This window comes from Chiloscyllium plagiosum, unplaced genomic scaffold (genome assembly GCF_037043375.1).
Source record: "Chiloscyllium plagiosum isolate Xiang-an unplaced genomic scaffold, Cpla_swu_hap1 HiC_scaffold_3, whole genome shotgun sequence".
NCBI lineage: Eukaryota > Metazoa > Chordata > Chondrichthyes > Orectolobiformes > Hemiscylliidae > Chiloscyllium > Chiloscyllium plagiosum.
Genome location: NW_028270141.1, coordinates 119427191 through 119442411, shown reverse-complemented (window position 1 = coordinate 119442411; position 15221 = coordinate 119427191). Strand labels below are relative to the sequence as shown.

At 38.5% G+C, this 15221-nt stretch overlaps 1 protein-coding gene across 1 annotated transcript in view; it reads left to right on the top strand.

Moving 5' to 3' along the window:
* Positions 1-15221, top strand: part of sec63 (SEC63 homolog, protein translocation regulator) — a 118831-nt gene that overhangs the window by 58228 nt on the left and 45382 nt on the right. The window contains exons 6-12 of the mRNA XM_043687079.2: positions 3821-3879; positions 4536-4586; positions 4767-4875; positions 7925-8019; positions 8958-9090; positions 11207-11299; positions 14044-14189. Of these exons, the coding sequence (XP_043543014.1) occupies positions 3821-3879; positions 4536-4586; positions 4767-4875; positions 7925-8019; positions 8958-9090; positions 11207-11299; positions 14044-14189 (686 nt within the window). The remainder of the gene's footprint in view (positions 1-3820; positions 3880-4535; positions 4587-4766; positions 4876-7924; positions 8020-8957; positions 9091-11206; positions 11300-14043; positions 14190-15221) is intronic.

Genomic DNA, 15221 nt, shown 5'->3' with positions numbered 1-15221 from the left:
TCAAAGATCTATCCCTAACTTCAACATCGGCCATGTCCCTCTCCTCGGTGAATACCGATGCAAAGTACTCATTAAGAATCTCGCCCCCATTTTCTCTGACCCCACACATATCTTTTCTCCTTTTTCCTTGAATGGGCCAACCCTTTCCCTAATTACCCTCTTGTTCCCTTATATATGAGTAAAAGCCTTTGGGCCGTTCCTTAACTCTGCTCGCTGAGGATATCTCATGACCCTTTTTAGCCCTCTTAATTTCTCATTTCAGATTGGTCATATATTCCCGATATTTTTCCAAAGCTTCCTCTGTCTTCAGTTGCCTAGACATTGTGCGCATTCTTTTTCCTCCTAGCTAGTCTCACAATTTAATCTCTCATCCATGGTTCCTCATCTTGCCATTTCTATCCCTCATTTTCACAGGAACATATCTCTCCTGAACTCTAATCAACCTCTTTTTAAAAGCCTCCCACATATCGAATGTGGATTTCCCTTCAAACAGTTGCTTCCAATCTACATTCCCCAGCTCCTGCCGTATTTTGGTATAGTTGGCCTTCCCCCAATTTAGCACTCTTCCTTTAGGACCATGCTCGTCTTTGTCCATGCGTATTCTAAACTTATGGAATTGTGATCACTATTCCCATTTACTCAAACTTCACCCACCTGGCCGGGCTCATTTGCCAACACCAGGTTCAATATGGCCCCTTCCCGAGTTGGACTGTTTACATACTGCTCTAGAAAACCCTCTTGGATGCTCCTTAGAAATTCTGCCTTCTCAAGACCGCTAACACTAAGTGAATCCCGGTCAATGTTGGGAAAATTAAAATCTCCTATCACCGCCACCCTGTTGCTCCTACATCAGACAAAATGTCTGAGAACAAATCCACTAGCTCTGAGCAAATTTACAATTTGATCCACAACCTGAGCTATAAATCTTCTCTAAAACCTCAAACTCATTTCTGTTTGCTCCTTAGACTGCATTAATGCATCTCTTCAATAGCTGGTTACACTGTACCTTTGAAGAGGTCAGCATAAGTAACTTTCCTACCAGACATTTCAAAAAGTGTTCAGTCACTCATTAAGGTGTAGATGTTGAGCAGTAGAACACTAAAATCCTAGGTTGGGCACCCATGTTCAGGTAAGGCGCACCCAGATGTATAATAAAGCTTCCTTCACTCTGGTCCCAGCAACATTCTATAACCTCAACCTCAGAAGAATTTGACTATCAAGGTGATGTCCTTTCTGTTTCTTACAGCAACAGTCTTTTTTGTCTGAGTGACACTGCCATCTAGTTTGATTTAGGGCTACTTTTGTGCTATGAATTTTATTCCCCCTGATCTGGATTACAACTGCTCAGATTTATATTGTGTAGGGTATTTCAAATGCAAACGTAAAGGAAGTTGATTCTGTCATAATGTGAGTTCCAAGTACAAGCTCATGAATTTCAATGATTAGTTCCTAATACCAACTGTAATAGTCACAAAAAGATGCTTGGCTATTATTCTAATACCTGAGCCCAAGTAATTGTGGGATTGGCACCTTGCCTTACATGTAATTGACCTGCTATCTGTTGGGACTACCCAAAGTTTATTTTCAAGTTATTACAATAGGGTTTATCACAGCTGACACATGAAAAGCAATGATGAATTTTGTTATCAGTGCCTACCTTAGCTGAGAGGAACCTTCAAAATGTGGAAAATGGAAGTAAGACACCTAAATAGTAGTGTGCTCTCTCCCAACCAACATGCCAAGTATGGAGACACTATACACTCAGAACCAACTCTGATGGTCTTTGTGTTGTTGTTATGCCTTATGCCAGACTCTTGAAAAAACCTGCTCTACTTAGAACCTGACAATAGCTGGAGACTCCCAGGTGGCCCGCAAAACTGCTTTAGCTAACAGCAAAGAAGGTTAGCTCAGAGGACAACGGGATCTGGATCAGATGGGCCAGTGGGCTGAGAAGTGGCAGATGGAGTTTAATTTAGATAAATGTGAGGTATTGCATTTTGGAAAAGCAAATCAGAGCAGGACTTATGCACCTAGGGAGTGTTGCTGAATAAAGAGACCTTGGAGTGCAGGTTCATAGCTCATTGACAGTGGAGTCCCAGGTAGATAGGATAATGAAGGCAGCATTTAGTATGCCTTCCTTTATTGGTCAGTGCATTGAGTGTAGGAGTTGGGAGGTCATGTGGCTGTGCAGGACATTGGTTAAACCACTGTTGGAATATTGTGTGCAATTCTGGTCTCCTTCCTATTGGAAGGATGGTGTGAAATTTGAAAGGGTTCAGAAAAGATTTATAAAGATGTTGCCAGAGTTGGAAGATTTGAGCTATAGGGAGAGGTTGAATAGGCTGGGGCTGTTTTCCCTGGAGCATCGGAGGCTGAGGGGTGACTTTATAGAGATTTATAAAATCATGAGGGGCATAGATAGGATAAATAGACAAGGTATTTTCCCTGGGGTGGGGGGAATCCAGAACTAGAGGTCATAGGCTTAAGGTGAGAAGGGAAAGATATAGAAGAAACCTAAGTGGAAACTTTTTCATGCAGAGGATGATGTGTGTATGGAATGAGCTGCCAGAGGAAGCGGGGGAGGCATCTAAAAAGCATTTGGGTGCGTATATGAAAAGGACGGGTTTAGAGGGATATGGGCCAAATGCTGGCAAATGGGTCCAGATTAGGTTAGGATATCTGGTCGGCATGGGCGAGTTGGACTGAAGGGTCTGTTTCCATGCTGTACATCTCTATGGCTATCTTGAAAGTAGTGTGGTAGGTCCAACATCACTGTTAACTTCAGAGCCTTTGACCAACCAAAATAGAATCACCAAAGAGAGTGTACAAACCTTCAACGAACTAATTTGCTTGATCTTTGAAGCACCAATGTGTGCAATATGGTTGATAAGCCCATCAAAACACAGTCAAAGGAAGTCATTCTACATGCTAGGTGATTGCCTAAGCAGCATAGCTACGTGGTTATATTCTAAGTATTGTTGAATGAAAAACCTGTTTTGTCAAAGCTTTTTATCTTGCATTCGTCAAAGCAATTTGCAAGATATGCCAAAGTAACAGGAAGCAACATTGATATTATATAAGAGACGATTCCTGACTGTTTGTTTGGCAAGTGTACTCTGATCGGTGGTGATATTGTCATGGAAGATGCACTAGTTAGTCATTATTAACATTTAACTGTTGAGTTTTGTTTAAATTTTAAACAAAGGTATTTTGACTCTGGTCAAGGCATTACCCTGAGAATTGAACTCTAGGGTGCTTGCACCTGTTTTAAAATAAAATAGAAGACTGTGTGTGTGTGTCCTTTCCATCTCCAAATGCCCTGTGTATTAGTGCATGTAGCTTCCAGTGGGATCACATGTGCCATATTGCGAACATGACTAATGACTATAAATTGATTGTGAGCATAATTATTTTAACACTCTGGTTTGTGCAGTAAATGTCCAATTGCAGAGTCAGATCTAATGTTGCACACTTGAGTTTTAAAAGTACAACCTGCATGTGTACCTTTTATTGTGAATGTGCCACTATCAGTCATAATTAACTGGTACGTTCTTCACATCAGCATTTAACCAATCAGTACAATTGCCAATCGGTCATTGCCCTCCTGTCAGTACAAATGTTTCTTTCCCCTTAACTTTGGTATTTCTTGCGAATTGTCCTGATGAGTACAAGAAAAAAAAGCGTTGACAAAATGAGATGCCAATGACAAATTGGTAGAAATTAGCCCTTTGTATCAGTCAAGTGTTGTGTGATTCGCACCCATGTTGTTGGGTTACTTTTGTTTCTGCTAATTGATAGCGCCTTTGTTTTTTTCTTTCAGCTACAACTTTTGGCATAGCACTTCCATCATGGATTGTAGACCAGAAGAACTCCATGCTGGTACGTTACAATTCAGAAACTACAAAACATAAATACTCAATTCATCTTTCCACCTGTAAAATTCTGTGGTTGATTTGAATTATGGAAGTTCTAGTTGAAGCTTGTATTGAATAATTGGCACTGTTAAAAGGATCAATTAAGATCACAGGTTATAAACTATGCAGCAGCCACATAGATATTTGGTATTTTCAGATGGTAAAGACCTCTTCAATGATTTTTTTTTGTATTAACTCAACAATGACTTGCCTGAAAACGAGTGTGGCTTTCCTTTCCTTTGAGAATTGATATGTCAATTAAAGCTCCCAAATTTGTTTTCGAGAACCGATTTCTAGCATTGTAAGAACTTGGTATAGACTGTCTGTTGGAACCTAGATGTGTGCTTTAGTGAACATTTCTTTGAGAATAGGGTATGCTTACTGCAAAGAAATTCAGCTTAGTTGAGTGATTTGAAAAGTTTTTGCCTTGTTTAAATGATAGGAACCTAGAATTTCAAGTTGTAACTAAGTAGTTGGGAAGCTGACACCACTGTTTTGGGCCTAGTAGATGTGCTGTTTAAATCTGTTATTTTGATTTTTGGATGGGAAACAAAATCAATGTCTTTGTGCACGTTAAAGATTCTAACAAGAAACTAACTTGTTTAATTTTACGTCTTGTAGGTTTTGGCTGTGTATGGGTTTGCGTTCATGGTGATCCTTCCAGTGGTTGTGGTGAGTCTTTAATATCAGTTTGAATGTATTCATATCTTTGTGCGCTCAGATGAATTTGTTTTTGTTCTGAAGCCAAACCATCTTGTGGAATTTTACTTGCGCTTTGGTTGACTTTTCATGGTAGATCCATGTGTAGCAATAAACATGAAATGTCTTTTTTATTTTTCTTCACATAAAAAGGGAACGTGGTGGTACCGTTCTGTTCGATACAGTGGTGACCAGATTCTTATTCACACCACACAGCTGTACATGCATTTTATGAACAGGACTCCAAATATGAACATGAAACGTAAGTGACTAAGTTTGATATTTTTAACTTCTTTGAATTTTGCACTGTTAGCTTGTCTTTGAGGCATCGTCATATTGATTACAAGTAATTATAAGCCCTAGGTTATCCAAATGAACAGTTATATTAATGAATCCTTTTATATTTCAAGTTTGTTTTATGGCCATTTTACCCCCTCACTTGAAGTAATTTTTCTACACTGTAGGTCCCTGTGTATCACTAGCCATTTAGACTTCCAAAAGATTATATACTTGACTCAGTAGCCCTCTGTTTAGCTAGGGTACAGCACCTTTCCTTTCAATGCACCTTTTATTTTGCCTGTTTTAAACAGTATTACTTTTGAAGAGAATGTGGGATATGTTTCACCCAAACTTCTGTAGAGTGCTGCTGTTATTTGTTGAGGATGTACATATGACTAAGATTCTTTTGTTTTATTAATTGAAGTAATGAGATAAACTTGCTGCTGCTTGGCTAAGTCAAGAAAGCAGTGTGGGAGGCTGAGGGGTGACCTTATAGAGGTTTATAAAATCATGAGGGATATGGATAGGGTAAGTAGATAATGTCTCTTCCCTAGGGTGGGAGAGTCCAAAACCTAGAGGGCATAGGTTTAAGGCGAGAGGGGGAAGATTTAAAAGGGACCTATGGGGCAGCTATTTACATAGGATGTAGTGCATGAATGGAATGAGCTGCCAGAGGAAGTGGTGGAGGCTGGTACAATTACAGCATTTAAAAGGCAGCTGAATGGGTATATGAATAGGAAGGGTTAGTGGGATATGAGCCAAGTGCTGGTAAATGGGATTAGATTAATTTAGGATAGCTGGTCAGCATGGGCGAGTTGGACTGACGGTTTTTTTCCATACTGTATATCACTATAACTCTACTTGGCCTCTCTTCAGTGGTTCTTAATTTTTGATCTAAGACAAGGCATTACTAAGGAACCTGCCATGAGCATACTTTCCCCACTTGGCTGTCCCAATATTACCAGCTCTTTGTAATTATACCAGAATAATAAATTTAGTTTAAGTTTAGCTAATCGATTGGAATAGTCCATTAATCACATTAAAGGGGTAGAGAGGGATAAATAGATTAACTAAAGACTGACTGGTCTAATCCCATGCATGGATGTGTTTCTTAAAATCAATAGTTTAACATCAAATTAGTAAACATTTAGAATTTCATCATAATCAAGAACAACTGGCAAGGATATGTTGATGGAAAATCATGTTTGTTCAATCTAGTATTTATTGAGCACATTACGGATTGGGTGTTAACTATTATGCTTAGCACCCAACGTTATAAAACATCCCTTGAGTTTATAGATAAAACAGACTCAATAGATGCTGTGAAATATTGGGAAGCAGCCAATGAGCTGCCTGAGTGGAGGTTAGTGTGTTTTTTAAAAAAAGGGATTTTTTTGTAACAAGAAATGGAGCATGTTAAACACAATATTTGACTAGGTTGCCCTAGTCAGAGAGACAGACAATGTTAAAGCTTCGGGTTGATGACCTCTCAGATTAACAGAATAGGACAAGTGACGCATACGGTTTGTGGACAAATGTGAATGAATGCGTTTTTTAAAAAAAAATGGAGAATGATAATGTATGAATATAGTATGGTACTTCTGACTGGTAGGGAATGACTAGTGGGGTACTGCAGGGAACATGCTATTCACAATACATGTTAATGATTTAGATGAGGAAACTACATGCCATATCTCCAAATTTGCAGATGGTGAAAGGTGGCAGATATGCAGTCAGGATGCAGGAAAGCTTCAGTGCAATTTTGACAAGTGGGCAAGTGCATGGCAGATGCAGTATAATTTGGATAAATGTGAAGTTATCCACTTTATTACAAAAACAGGAAGTCAGATTATCTGAATGGTAACAGATTGGGAAAGGGGAAGTGCAGTAAGATCTGGGTGTCGTCGTACACCAGTCACTGAAAGTAAACAGGTGCAGCAGATGGTGAAGAATGCTTTCATTGTGGGACAGCTTGAGTACAGGAGCAGGGATGTCTTGCTGAAATTGTACAGGGCATTGGTATGGCCACACCTGGACAGTTGTATGCAATTTTGGCTTCCTTATCTGCAGAGGGATGCTCTGGCTATTGAGAGAGTCGAGCAAAAGTTTATCAGACTGATTCCTGGGATGGCAGGACTAATGTATGGAGAGAGATTGGATTGATTAGTACTACATTCATTGGAATTGATAATAAACTCTGAAAGAAACCTGTAAACTCCTAACAGATTAGACAGGGTAGGTGCAGAAAGCATGTTCTTAATGACTGGGGAGTCCAGAACCAAGGCTCTCAATCTAAGAGTAAGGAATAGGCAGTGTAAGACAGTGATGAGAAAATTCTTCACCCAGAGTAGAATTCTCTGCTACAGGAGGCTTTGGAGGGCATAAGTTTGAAGACTTTCAAGAAAGATGCAGTTATAGTTATTAGCACTAAAAAGATCAAAGCATATGGGTAAAAAGCAGAAATCAGGTTCGAAGTTAGATGATCAACTGTGATTATATCGAGTAGCGGAGCAGACTCGAATGACTGAATTTATATTCCTTGATTTAATACATTCTCTACTTTAATACATCAGAAGGAAAGGCGAGATGCAGAATTATTTTGTAGTGGAGAGGTTTGAAGAGATTCAAATGTTTTCAACCCTCATTTTTTGATGGGAATGGAGATCGACTATTTTATCTGGGTGCAGAATAATAATGAGATTAATTAAAGTTTGAGATTTCTTGATGTTGAGACTCATTACAATATATGGAATGTTTGGTCGTGTGTTTGAGGCAGGGATCATTCACTCTTCTAAAGGAAATGTGAGGAAATATTTGAAGTAAAAGTAGATGTGGGATATTAAGATTAATTTTGGGGCTCGTCAGTTATAGAGATCCAATGAGTTTTGTAGTTTAGAACTTTAATGAAATGCACGTCAAATGTATAATACTTATTCTATTCACTTCTGATGTCAGGTTTAATTTCCCTAGCCATCTGTCTCTGTACCTCTTGATTTTGATTGATCTCTTACAATTTTTCCTTCACCTGGCAGGCCTTATAATGGTGTTGACTGCTGCCTTTGAGTTTGATCCACGCAGTAATAAAGAAGCAGTCATGAGACCAACAGACAATGTTGAAATACCTCAGGTAAGATCCCTGTGAAGTTGACCCTGTCAGAACTTGGTGATATGTGGTTTTGTGCTTCTGATTCTCAAATGCTTTTCAGAGCCTTAGGTAGTGAGATTGCAAACATGACGAAGGTAGTTTGATGAGTTAGGGGCATAATCTCACAACAAAGTGGTAAATCAAATGTGCTCCTCATCTCTGCAGGAGGAGCAGTCAATAGACCAGTTGAAATTGAGGTTTTCACACAGTGTGAATTACAACATTTGGCAGTGTCCATACTCTATTCTTCTTAGAATCCCTACAGTGTGGAAATAGGTTATTTGGCCCAACTAGTCCGCACTGACCCTCCGAAGAGTATCCCACCCAGACCCATTCCCCTACCCAATTACTTTACATTTCCCATGGCGAATGCACCTAACCTACACATCCTGAACACTATGCAAAATTTAGCATGGCCAATTCACTTAACCTGCACATCTTTGGACTGTGGGAGGAAACCCACGCAGACATAGGGAGAATATGCAGACTTCACACAGACAGTCGCCTGAGGCTAGAATCGAACCCAGATCCCTGGCACTGAGGCAGCAGTGCTAACCACTGAGCCACTGTGCCACCCCTTAACATTAAATCTTGGCGTCTATTCATGTAATTTGCATTTCGTACTTCAGCCATTTGTCGCTACCCAAATGATACAAGTAATGGTTCACTGTGTCATAGAGATGTAGTTTGTTGGAACCAGATTGAGAATTTCATCAGTTTGGATTGGGTTTTCTGGTGATGTCAAGGCCAGGTTCCAGTGTATAAAGAATACCATTTTTGCATTCCTCGTAAAATACATTTCAAGTAAGATTCACAATGCAATGTAAAGATATTTTACATTTGCAAAAAGTTCTTGTTCCTTCAGTAAAATTCATTCTATTGCAGGTGTTTTAAAAAAATATATTTTTCTCTCATGGCAGCTTATTCGGGAACTTGGTAATGTTAATGAGAAGAAGAAGGAGCTTCCATTTTGTTTACCATACAGCGTAAAGTCCAGGGTTCTGCTTCTTGCACATCTTTCCAGGTTGGAAATTTCACAAACACTGGAAGAAGGTAATAAGGCAATTCATAAGACTGTGTATGGGATGGAGTGTGGGAGGCTAAGAGATGGTGGAACCACTTTTAATTTTCATACAAGAGTGAAAGGATTGTCAATGGTCCACTCAAAAGCATTTCACATTCCTTGATTTACGTGTAGGTTGCATCTATGAACATATGAACAAAGACTTTATTTCCACCACCTTTGCAGGAAGAATTCCAAAGACACTCAATATGAGACACACAGACTATGCTGTTCAATTGCTAATTACTAGTCAGTTTGTTAAAAAGATAAAAATGATAGCACTTCAAAATGTTTCTATTTGCCTGAGAAGGTAAGCACAAGTTGAACATTTAGCAGATCCATTATAGTCAGCGGAACTTTGCAAATTTGACTTGGGGTGTGACCAGTTTTGTGGGTGAGGCTGAATTTGGGCAAACTGAGTTTTGAATCACCATAAACGATGTTGCGAATGAGCTGAAGTCTTTTGGAGGCATTACTGGCTTCAGTTTTAAATTTCCTATTCTTTGCTCCTGGTTCCTCTGTTGCATAGAAATCTGCATACAAAACATAAGGAAACTTGATTCCACAATCTTTGAACTTCTCCATTTCAGGAAGTGCTCTTAAAAAGGTTAATTAGAAATTTATTGTTCAGTGAAATCTGCCTCTAGGTGGGCAGTTATTTTAACATTCCATGATTTTCTTCATTTAAAAAAAAGGCTTCCTGGGTAAATGCCAGCAGGAAATAATTGGCTGTTTAAAAATAATAAATGTTCCTGTTTCTTACAATATTTGAGCTAATCTTTAACATAGCTTGCATGCTTTGCTTGTATGATAGCATTGTAAATGCAAGGCTAATTAAATAGATAGCCACGAATGAGTGAATTATTTTCTTATTTAACCTTCTGTTTAGCCTGTGAGATTGGATTCCATGTTACTCTGTATTCTTTGCTCCTTTCCCAATTTGTTGTGCCCAACCTGTTCATTGCCAACTGATATATATCCCTATCCCCACTATAATAGAAACTGCGTTAATTTGCTTTTAGTGCTCTCAACTCCCTTTCCAACTATTAAAGTCTAGCCTGAAATTATCTTTAATTTCATCTCCACTGCCAGGAATCTTAAACATTTTATGCTGCAGTTCTCAAAGGGTGATTAGCTAGAAGCACTTGCAGTTTTATACTGTAAATTTTGGTCACATTAGGAATGCTGCAAGTCAGAGCAGCATTGATTCCAACCCAGAAACCTGAGCACATAATCCAGGCTGCTGGTTCAGTGTAGTGATAAGGGAGTGCTGCATTACTAGAGTGAGGTAATTTCTGATGAGAAGAAAAGATTTCATGGCAGTACTTGACTAAAAGCATGAGAGTTGATCTGGCCAATATTTATCGCTTCACCAATATTATCAAAAACATTCCTAAAAATTGCTTACTTGCTATTTGGCACAATGCTAGTGAATTTCCCTCCTTTTATACCAGTGACTTTACTACCTTAAAATAGTACTTATTTGACAAGGCAAATCATTTTAGCTCAGGGAAGGCTCTTGAATGAGAGGAGGTTGAAGGAGGCATTTCAAAGATTTCCTGAAGGCCTCCTTCAAGAAATACAACATAGATATAATGTGAGAGACCCTTGTTCAGAAGAAACTGACTTGGATGAAACTCCTTTATGAAGGGGTAATTCTTTTGAGATTACCTGTCAGCCGCAGGAAGTGCAGGGAAAAAAATACTGAAGAAAGGAATGCCAGCTATCTCGAGGCGAAACACTTACTTACTAAATGTGTGGTCAGAGATGTGGCTCTAGGACAGCTCATCAGTCAAACCCACCTACAAACACATGAACAGTGATCACAAGTGAATGCCGATGATGATTTGACTCAAAAGCTGTTTGCGTTATCTGAGAATATGAAAGGTGCACATACTTTAAATTGGAAATTATATTAGAAGTTATACAAGGCTTCCAAATATCATGCAGAATTATAAACTATTTATTATTACATTGTGTTAGAAAGGAAATTGGATTAACATTGATTTGCTTCTTCTGTACTCGTGATACTTGCCTTTTAAAAGATCTTAACTATTTGAGTATTGAGAATAAATACTAACCTCCAAATTATTTTCTTTCAACAAGATTATTGGTTTGTTATACGCAAGTGTCCTACTCTTCTTCAGGAAATGATCAATGTTGGCTGCCAGCTGACTATGATGGCCAACACCAGGGGAGGTAAGTGCTTCTTAATGTTAATTAATACAGGTCATTCAGCTGTAAAGCGCTTTTCGTTAATGCGAATTCACTATAATACGATTGAATTGAGGACGCTATTTTTAAAGCACGTATTAGTTATAACGTGATTCCATTTGTTTAACTGGTGCTGCTATTACGCAATTTTCTGGGAACACTGGTTTGCATGAGAACAGAACTACCACGTTATAGAACCAACGGTAGTCAGTATAAGTAATTCTACTTTCATCTAAGTTCTTGGAAGAAGATTGGAACAAAGGGAGAGAAAGAAGAAAAGATTATTTTGATTTTAATATGGGTTTTGAGTTTCTTTATGCAATATATCTGGTTGTCATGAGATAGTATAGAGCTCAAGTATTAAAGGACATAGAGTAGTTTCAAAAAAAGTCCCATTCTGTTGAAACTTTGGTCTTGCATTTGATTAGGCGAATTGGTTGTCAATTGGATTCTGGTAGAGGTGTTATTGTGGAGAATGCAGATGTTAATGATAGCTAGTTAACTGCCAGGTGTCTAAATTTCAAAACCAATAAGGTTGACTTTGGGTAGGGCATTGCCCTGAGAAGTGAGCCAATGACTGACTCAATTATTTTGTTAAGTTGAAATGGGTGCAGTGTAGTACATATTTTTTTTGTTTGCAAAGAACAGGAGCCTGTGTATAAACATACATAGCTTATAGTATATGAGTGCTCTACAATCCTAAATAACAAAAAGCTACAGATGCTGGAAATCTGAGATAGAAGCTGAAATTGCTGGAGAAACTCAGCATGTTTGGTAGCACGGCGGGTCGGTGTGGACTTGTTGGGCCGAAGGGCCTGTTTCCACACTAATGTAATGTAATCTAATCTAATCTAATCTAATCTGTGGAGAGAAAGCACAGCCAATGTTTCAGGTCCAGTGACCCTTCAGAAAAATTCTATGGAAAGGACACTGGATCCAAAACACTAACTTTTTCTCTTCACAGATGCTACCAGACTTGCTGAGTTTCTCCAGCAATTTGTTTTTGTGCCACAATCTTGAATTGGCTGACAGTATAATTCTTCATATATGATTTAGATGTGAACATAGGAGGTGTAGTTAGTAAATTCACAAATGACACTGAAATTGGAGGTGTAGTGAACAGTGAAGAAGATTACCTCAGAGTGCAGTGAAATCTTGATCAGATGGGCCAATGGGCAGATGGAGTTTAGTTTAGATAAATGTGAAGTACTGCATTTTGGAAAGGCAAATCAGGGCAGAACTTCTACACTTAATGATAGAGTCCTGGAGAGGGTTGCTGAACAAAGAGACCTTGGAGTGCAGTTCATACTTCCTTGAAAGTGTAGTTGCAGGCACATAGAGTGAAGAAGGCGTTTAGTATGTTTTCCTTTATTGGTCAGAGCATTGAGTATAGAAATTGGGAGGTCATGGTTAAAAGGATGTTGCCAGAGTTGAAGGGTTTGAAATATAGGGAGAGACTGAATAAGCTGGGGCTGCTTTCTCTGGAGCATCAGAGGCTGTAGGGTGACTTTGTGGAGGTTTATAAAATCATGAGGGGCATGAACTGGGGTAAGTAGGCAAAGTCTTTTCCTGGGGGAGTCAAGAACGAGAGGGCATAGGCTTAGTTTGATAGGGTAAAATATAAAAGGGACGTAAGGGATAACCTTTTCACACCGAGGGTGGTATGTGTATGGAATGAGCTGCCAGAGCAAGTGGTGAAGGCTGGTACAATTACAACATTTAAATGGCCGCTGGATACGCATTTGAATAGGACAGGTTTAGAGAGGTATGGGCCAAGTGCTGGCAAATGAGACTAGATTAATTTAGGATAACTGGTCAGCATGGACGAGTTGGGCTGAAAGGTCTTTTTCTGTGCTGTACATCGCTATGACTCTATGATCCAACAAATATAGTCCAGTTGCAGAATTCGTATGAATTTTACAAACATGAGCTGCTTAAGTACCGTCAGTAAGTTGTCGTGAATGGCCACGTAGCTTTGCAGTTTGATACAATCTGCCAGTCTTTGGGGTGTACATGCTACGTACTTGGTATAATGCTGGAACTGAATTTCATATACCACCTCACTCATTTATCTAATAGGCAGAATATCTTTGTGGCTTGACACTATTTGCGATACTACTGCAAAGTAATAGTGTGAGGGTGAAATGTTCGGTTTTCATTTGTTATTGAAGCAAAATATTGTGGATGCTGGAAATCTGAAAAAACCAAGAATGCTGTAGAAACTTGGCAAGTCTGGTAGCATTTGTGGAGAACAAATCACAGTCTGTTCTGAAGAAGAGTCATACCGAGTTAGAAATATTAGCTTGCTTTCTGCACAGATGCTACCAGACCTACCGGATTTGTTTATATTTGTTTCACATTGCTCTATTCTGTGCAGATAGAGAATATGCACACATTTTGTCTGTTTCAACTCAATAAAATAGGTGACAGCTGTTTGCTGGTTAATTTCCTAGGGCAATGTCTGGTCCTGTCAGTAAACTTGCTTTTCTTTGAAATCTAGACTCTGCCATGCAATCATCACAAACATGCATTTTCCTTACAATGCTGGTACCAATCAGAGTCCAATTTGTCAATCAATTTGTACACTTCTGTCATTATAAATGTTGGTTTTCCTATAATTGATAATCTTGCAAATTGAAAACTGGTAAAAACGTGTTATGTTTTTGAGCAATAATTTATATATCTGGCTTAGAGACATGCAAATTAAGTATTATTTTGACTTTTATTAGGAATCCATGCTCCCCGTTTGGAGACCATTGAGAACTGTATGAAGTTGTCTCAAATGTTGGTGCAGAGCCTGTGGGAGTCTAAATCTCCTCTGCTTCAGCTTCCACTCTTTGAAGAAGAACACCTGAAATACTGTTTGTCTAAGAAGGTAATAAGTTGTTCATACTGGCTAAAAATGTCGGGCTATGGATTGTGGAGATCTGTATCTGTAAAGTACATGTATCGCAGCTGAATCCATCTAACATAAATCAGCAAAGTCTAAATTATAAAGATAAGACTCATTTTTCCGGTGCTTTGCAGGCATTTGAGAAATGTTTCAAACTCTTAATTCTGAGAGACGAGTTAGGATAGGTCATATAGATTCATGAAGGGACTGATGTACTTTTATCATTCTGTGCTGCTTTTTAAAAAAAAATTGTCAAGGTGGTGAGAGGAAAACTTGGTGAGATTTTTAAAAACTAACAAAATAATAAATTGTCCTTTTTTCATCTATATTTGAATTTGCAAACTTTGCCAACATTAATTCACGTACAATCAAGTTTTGGCTCGTGTACCATTCAAGATGGATGCAATTTGTTTAATATTTATCTTTTTCTGATTTTAGATATAACTAATTATGAGAATAATTAAGTTGGTTAAAAATGTTTTTGACTGTGCAACATGTTTAGGATATCAAATGCATAAGTGCCCTTCAATGAATAAAAGTAAAGCTTGCAGCTATTGAATGCAAATAGATTCCCAGAATTAATGCAGTGACTTTTAGAGCATTTATTTTGAGTAACAGTTGTTCAAGTATATCTGACTGGCCAGAAATTAATTTGTTCAAGCTTTAACCTCAAATTATTGTATAGTTACACCAGCAGGTCAGGTGTACAGGCTCAATTAGAGGATGTTCTTTTCATGTTCGTTTTCACAGGGGTTGTGTGTGAATAATGTGTGGTATTCAAACAAATTTTTTTTTTAAAAAATTCTTTAATCACGTTAAATGGACCAGTTTGTAAAATGTTCTGCTTTGTGCAAGCATACCCTTCATTTACTATGTTAACTTAGATTGTTTGGCTAATGCCTTGTTGTGGTGGATGACAGAAATATGCTTTTAGAAGGGAGCAAACTATGATCTGTGCTAATGTAAAATGCAGCAAATCTTTAAGATCTCAGTACAGAGGAGTGTATGTTCACA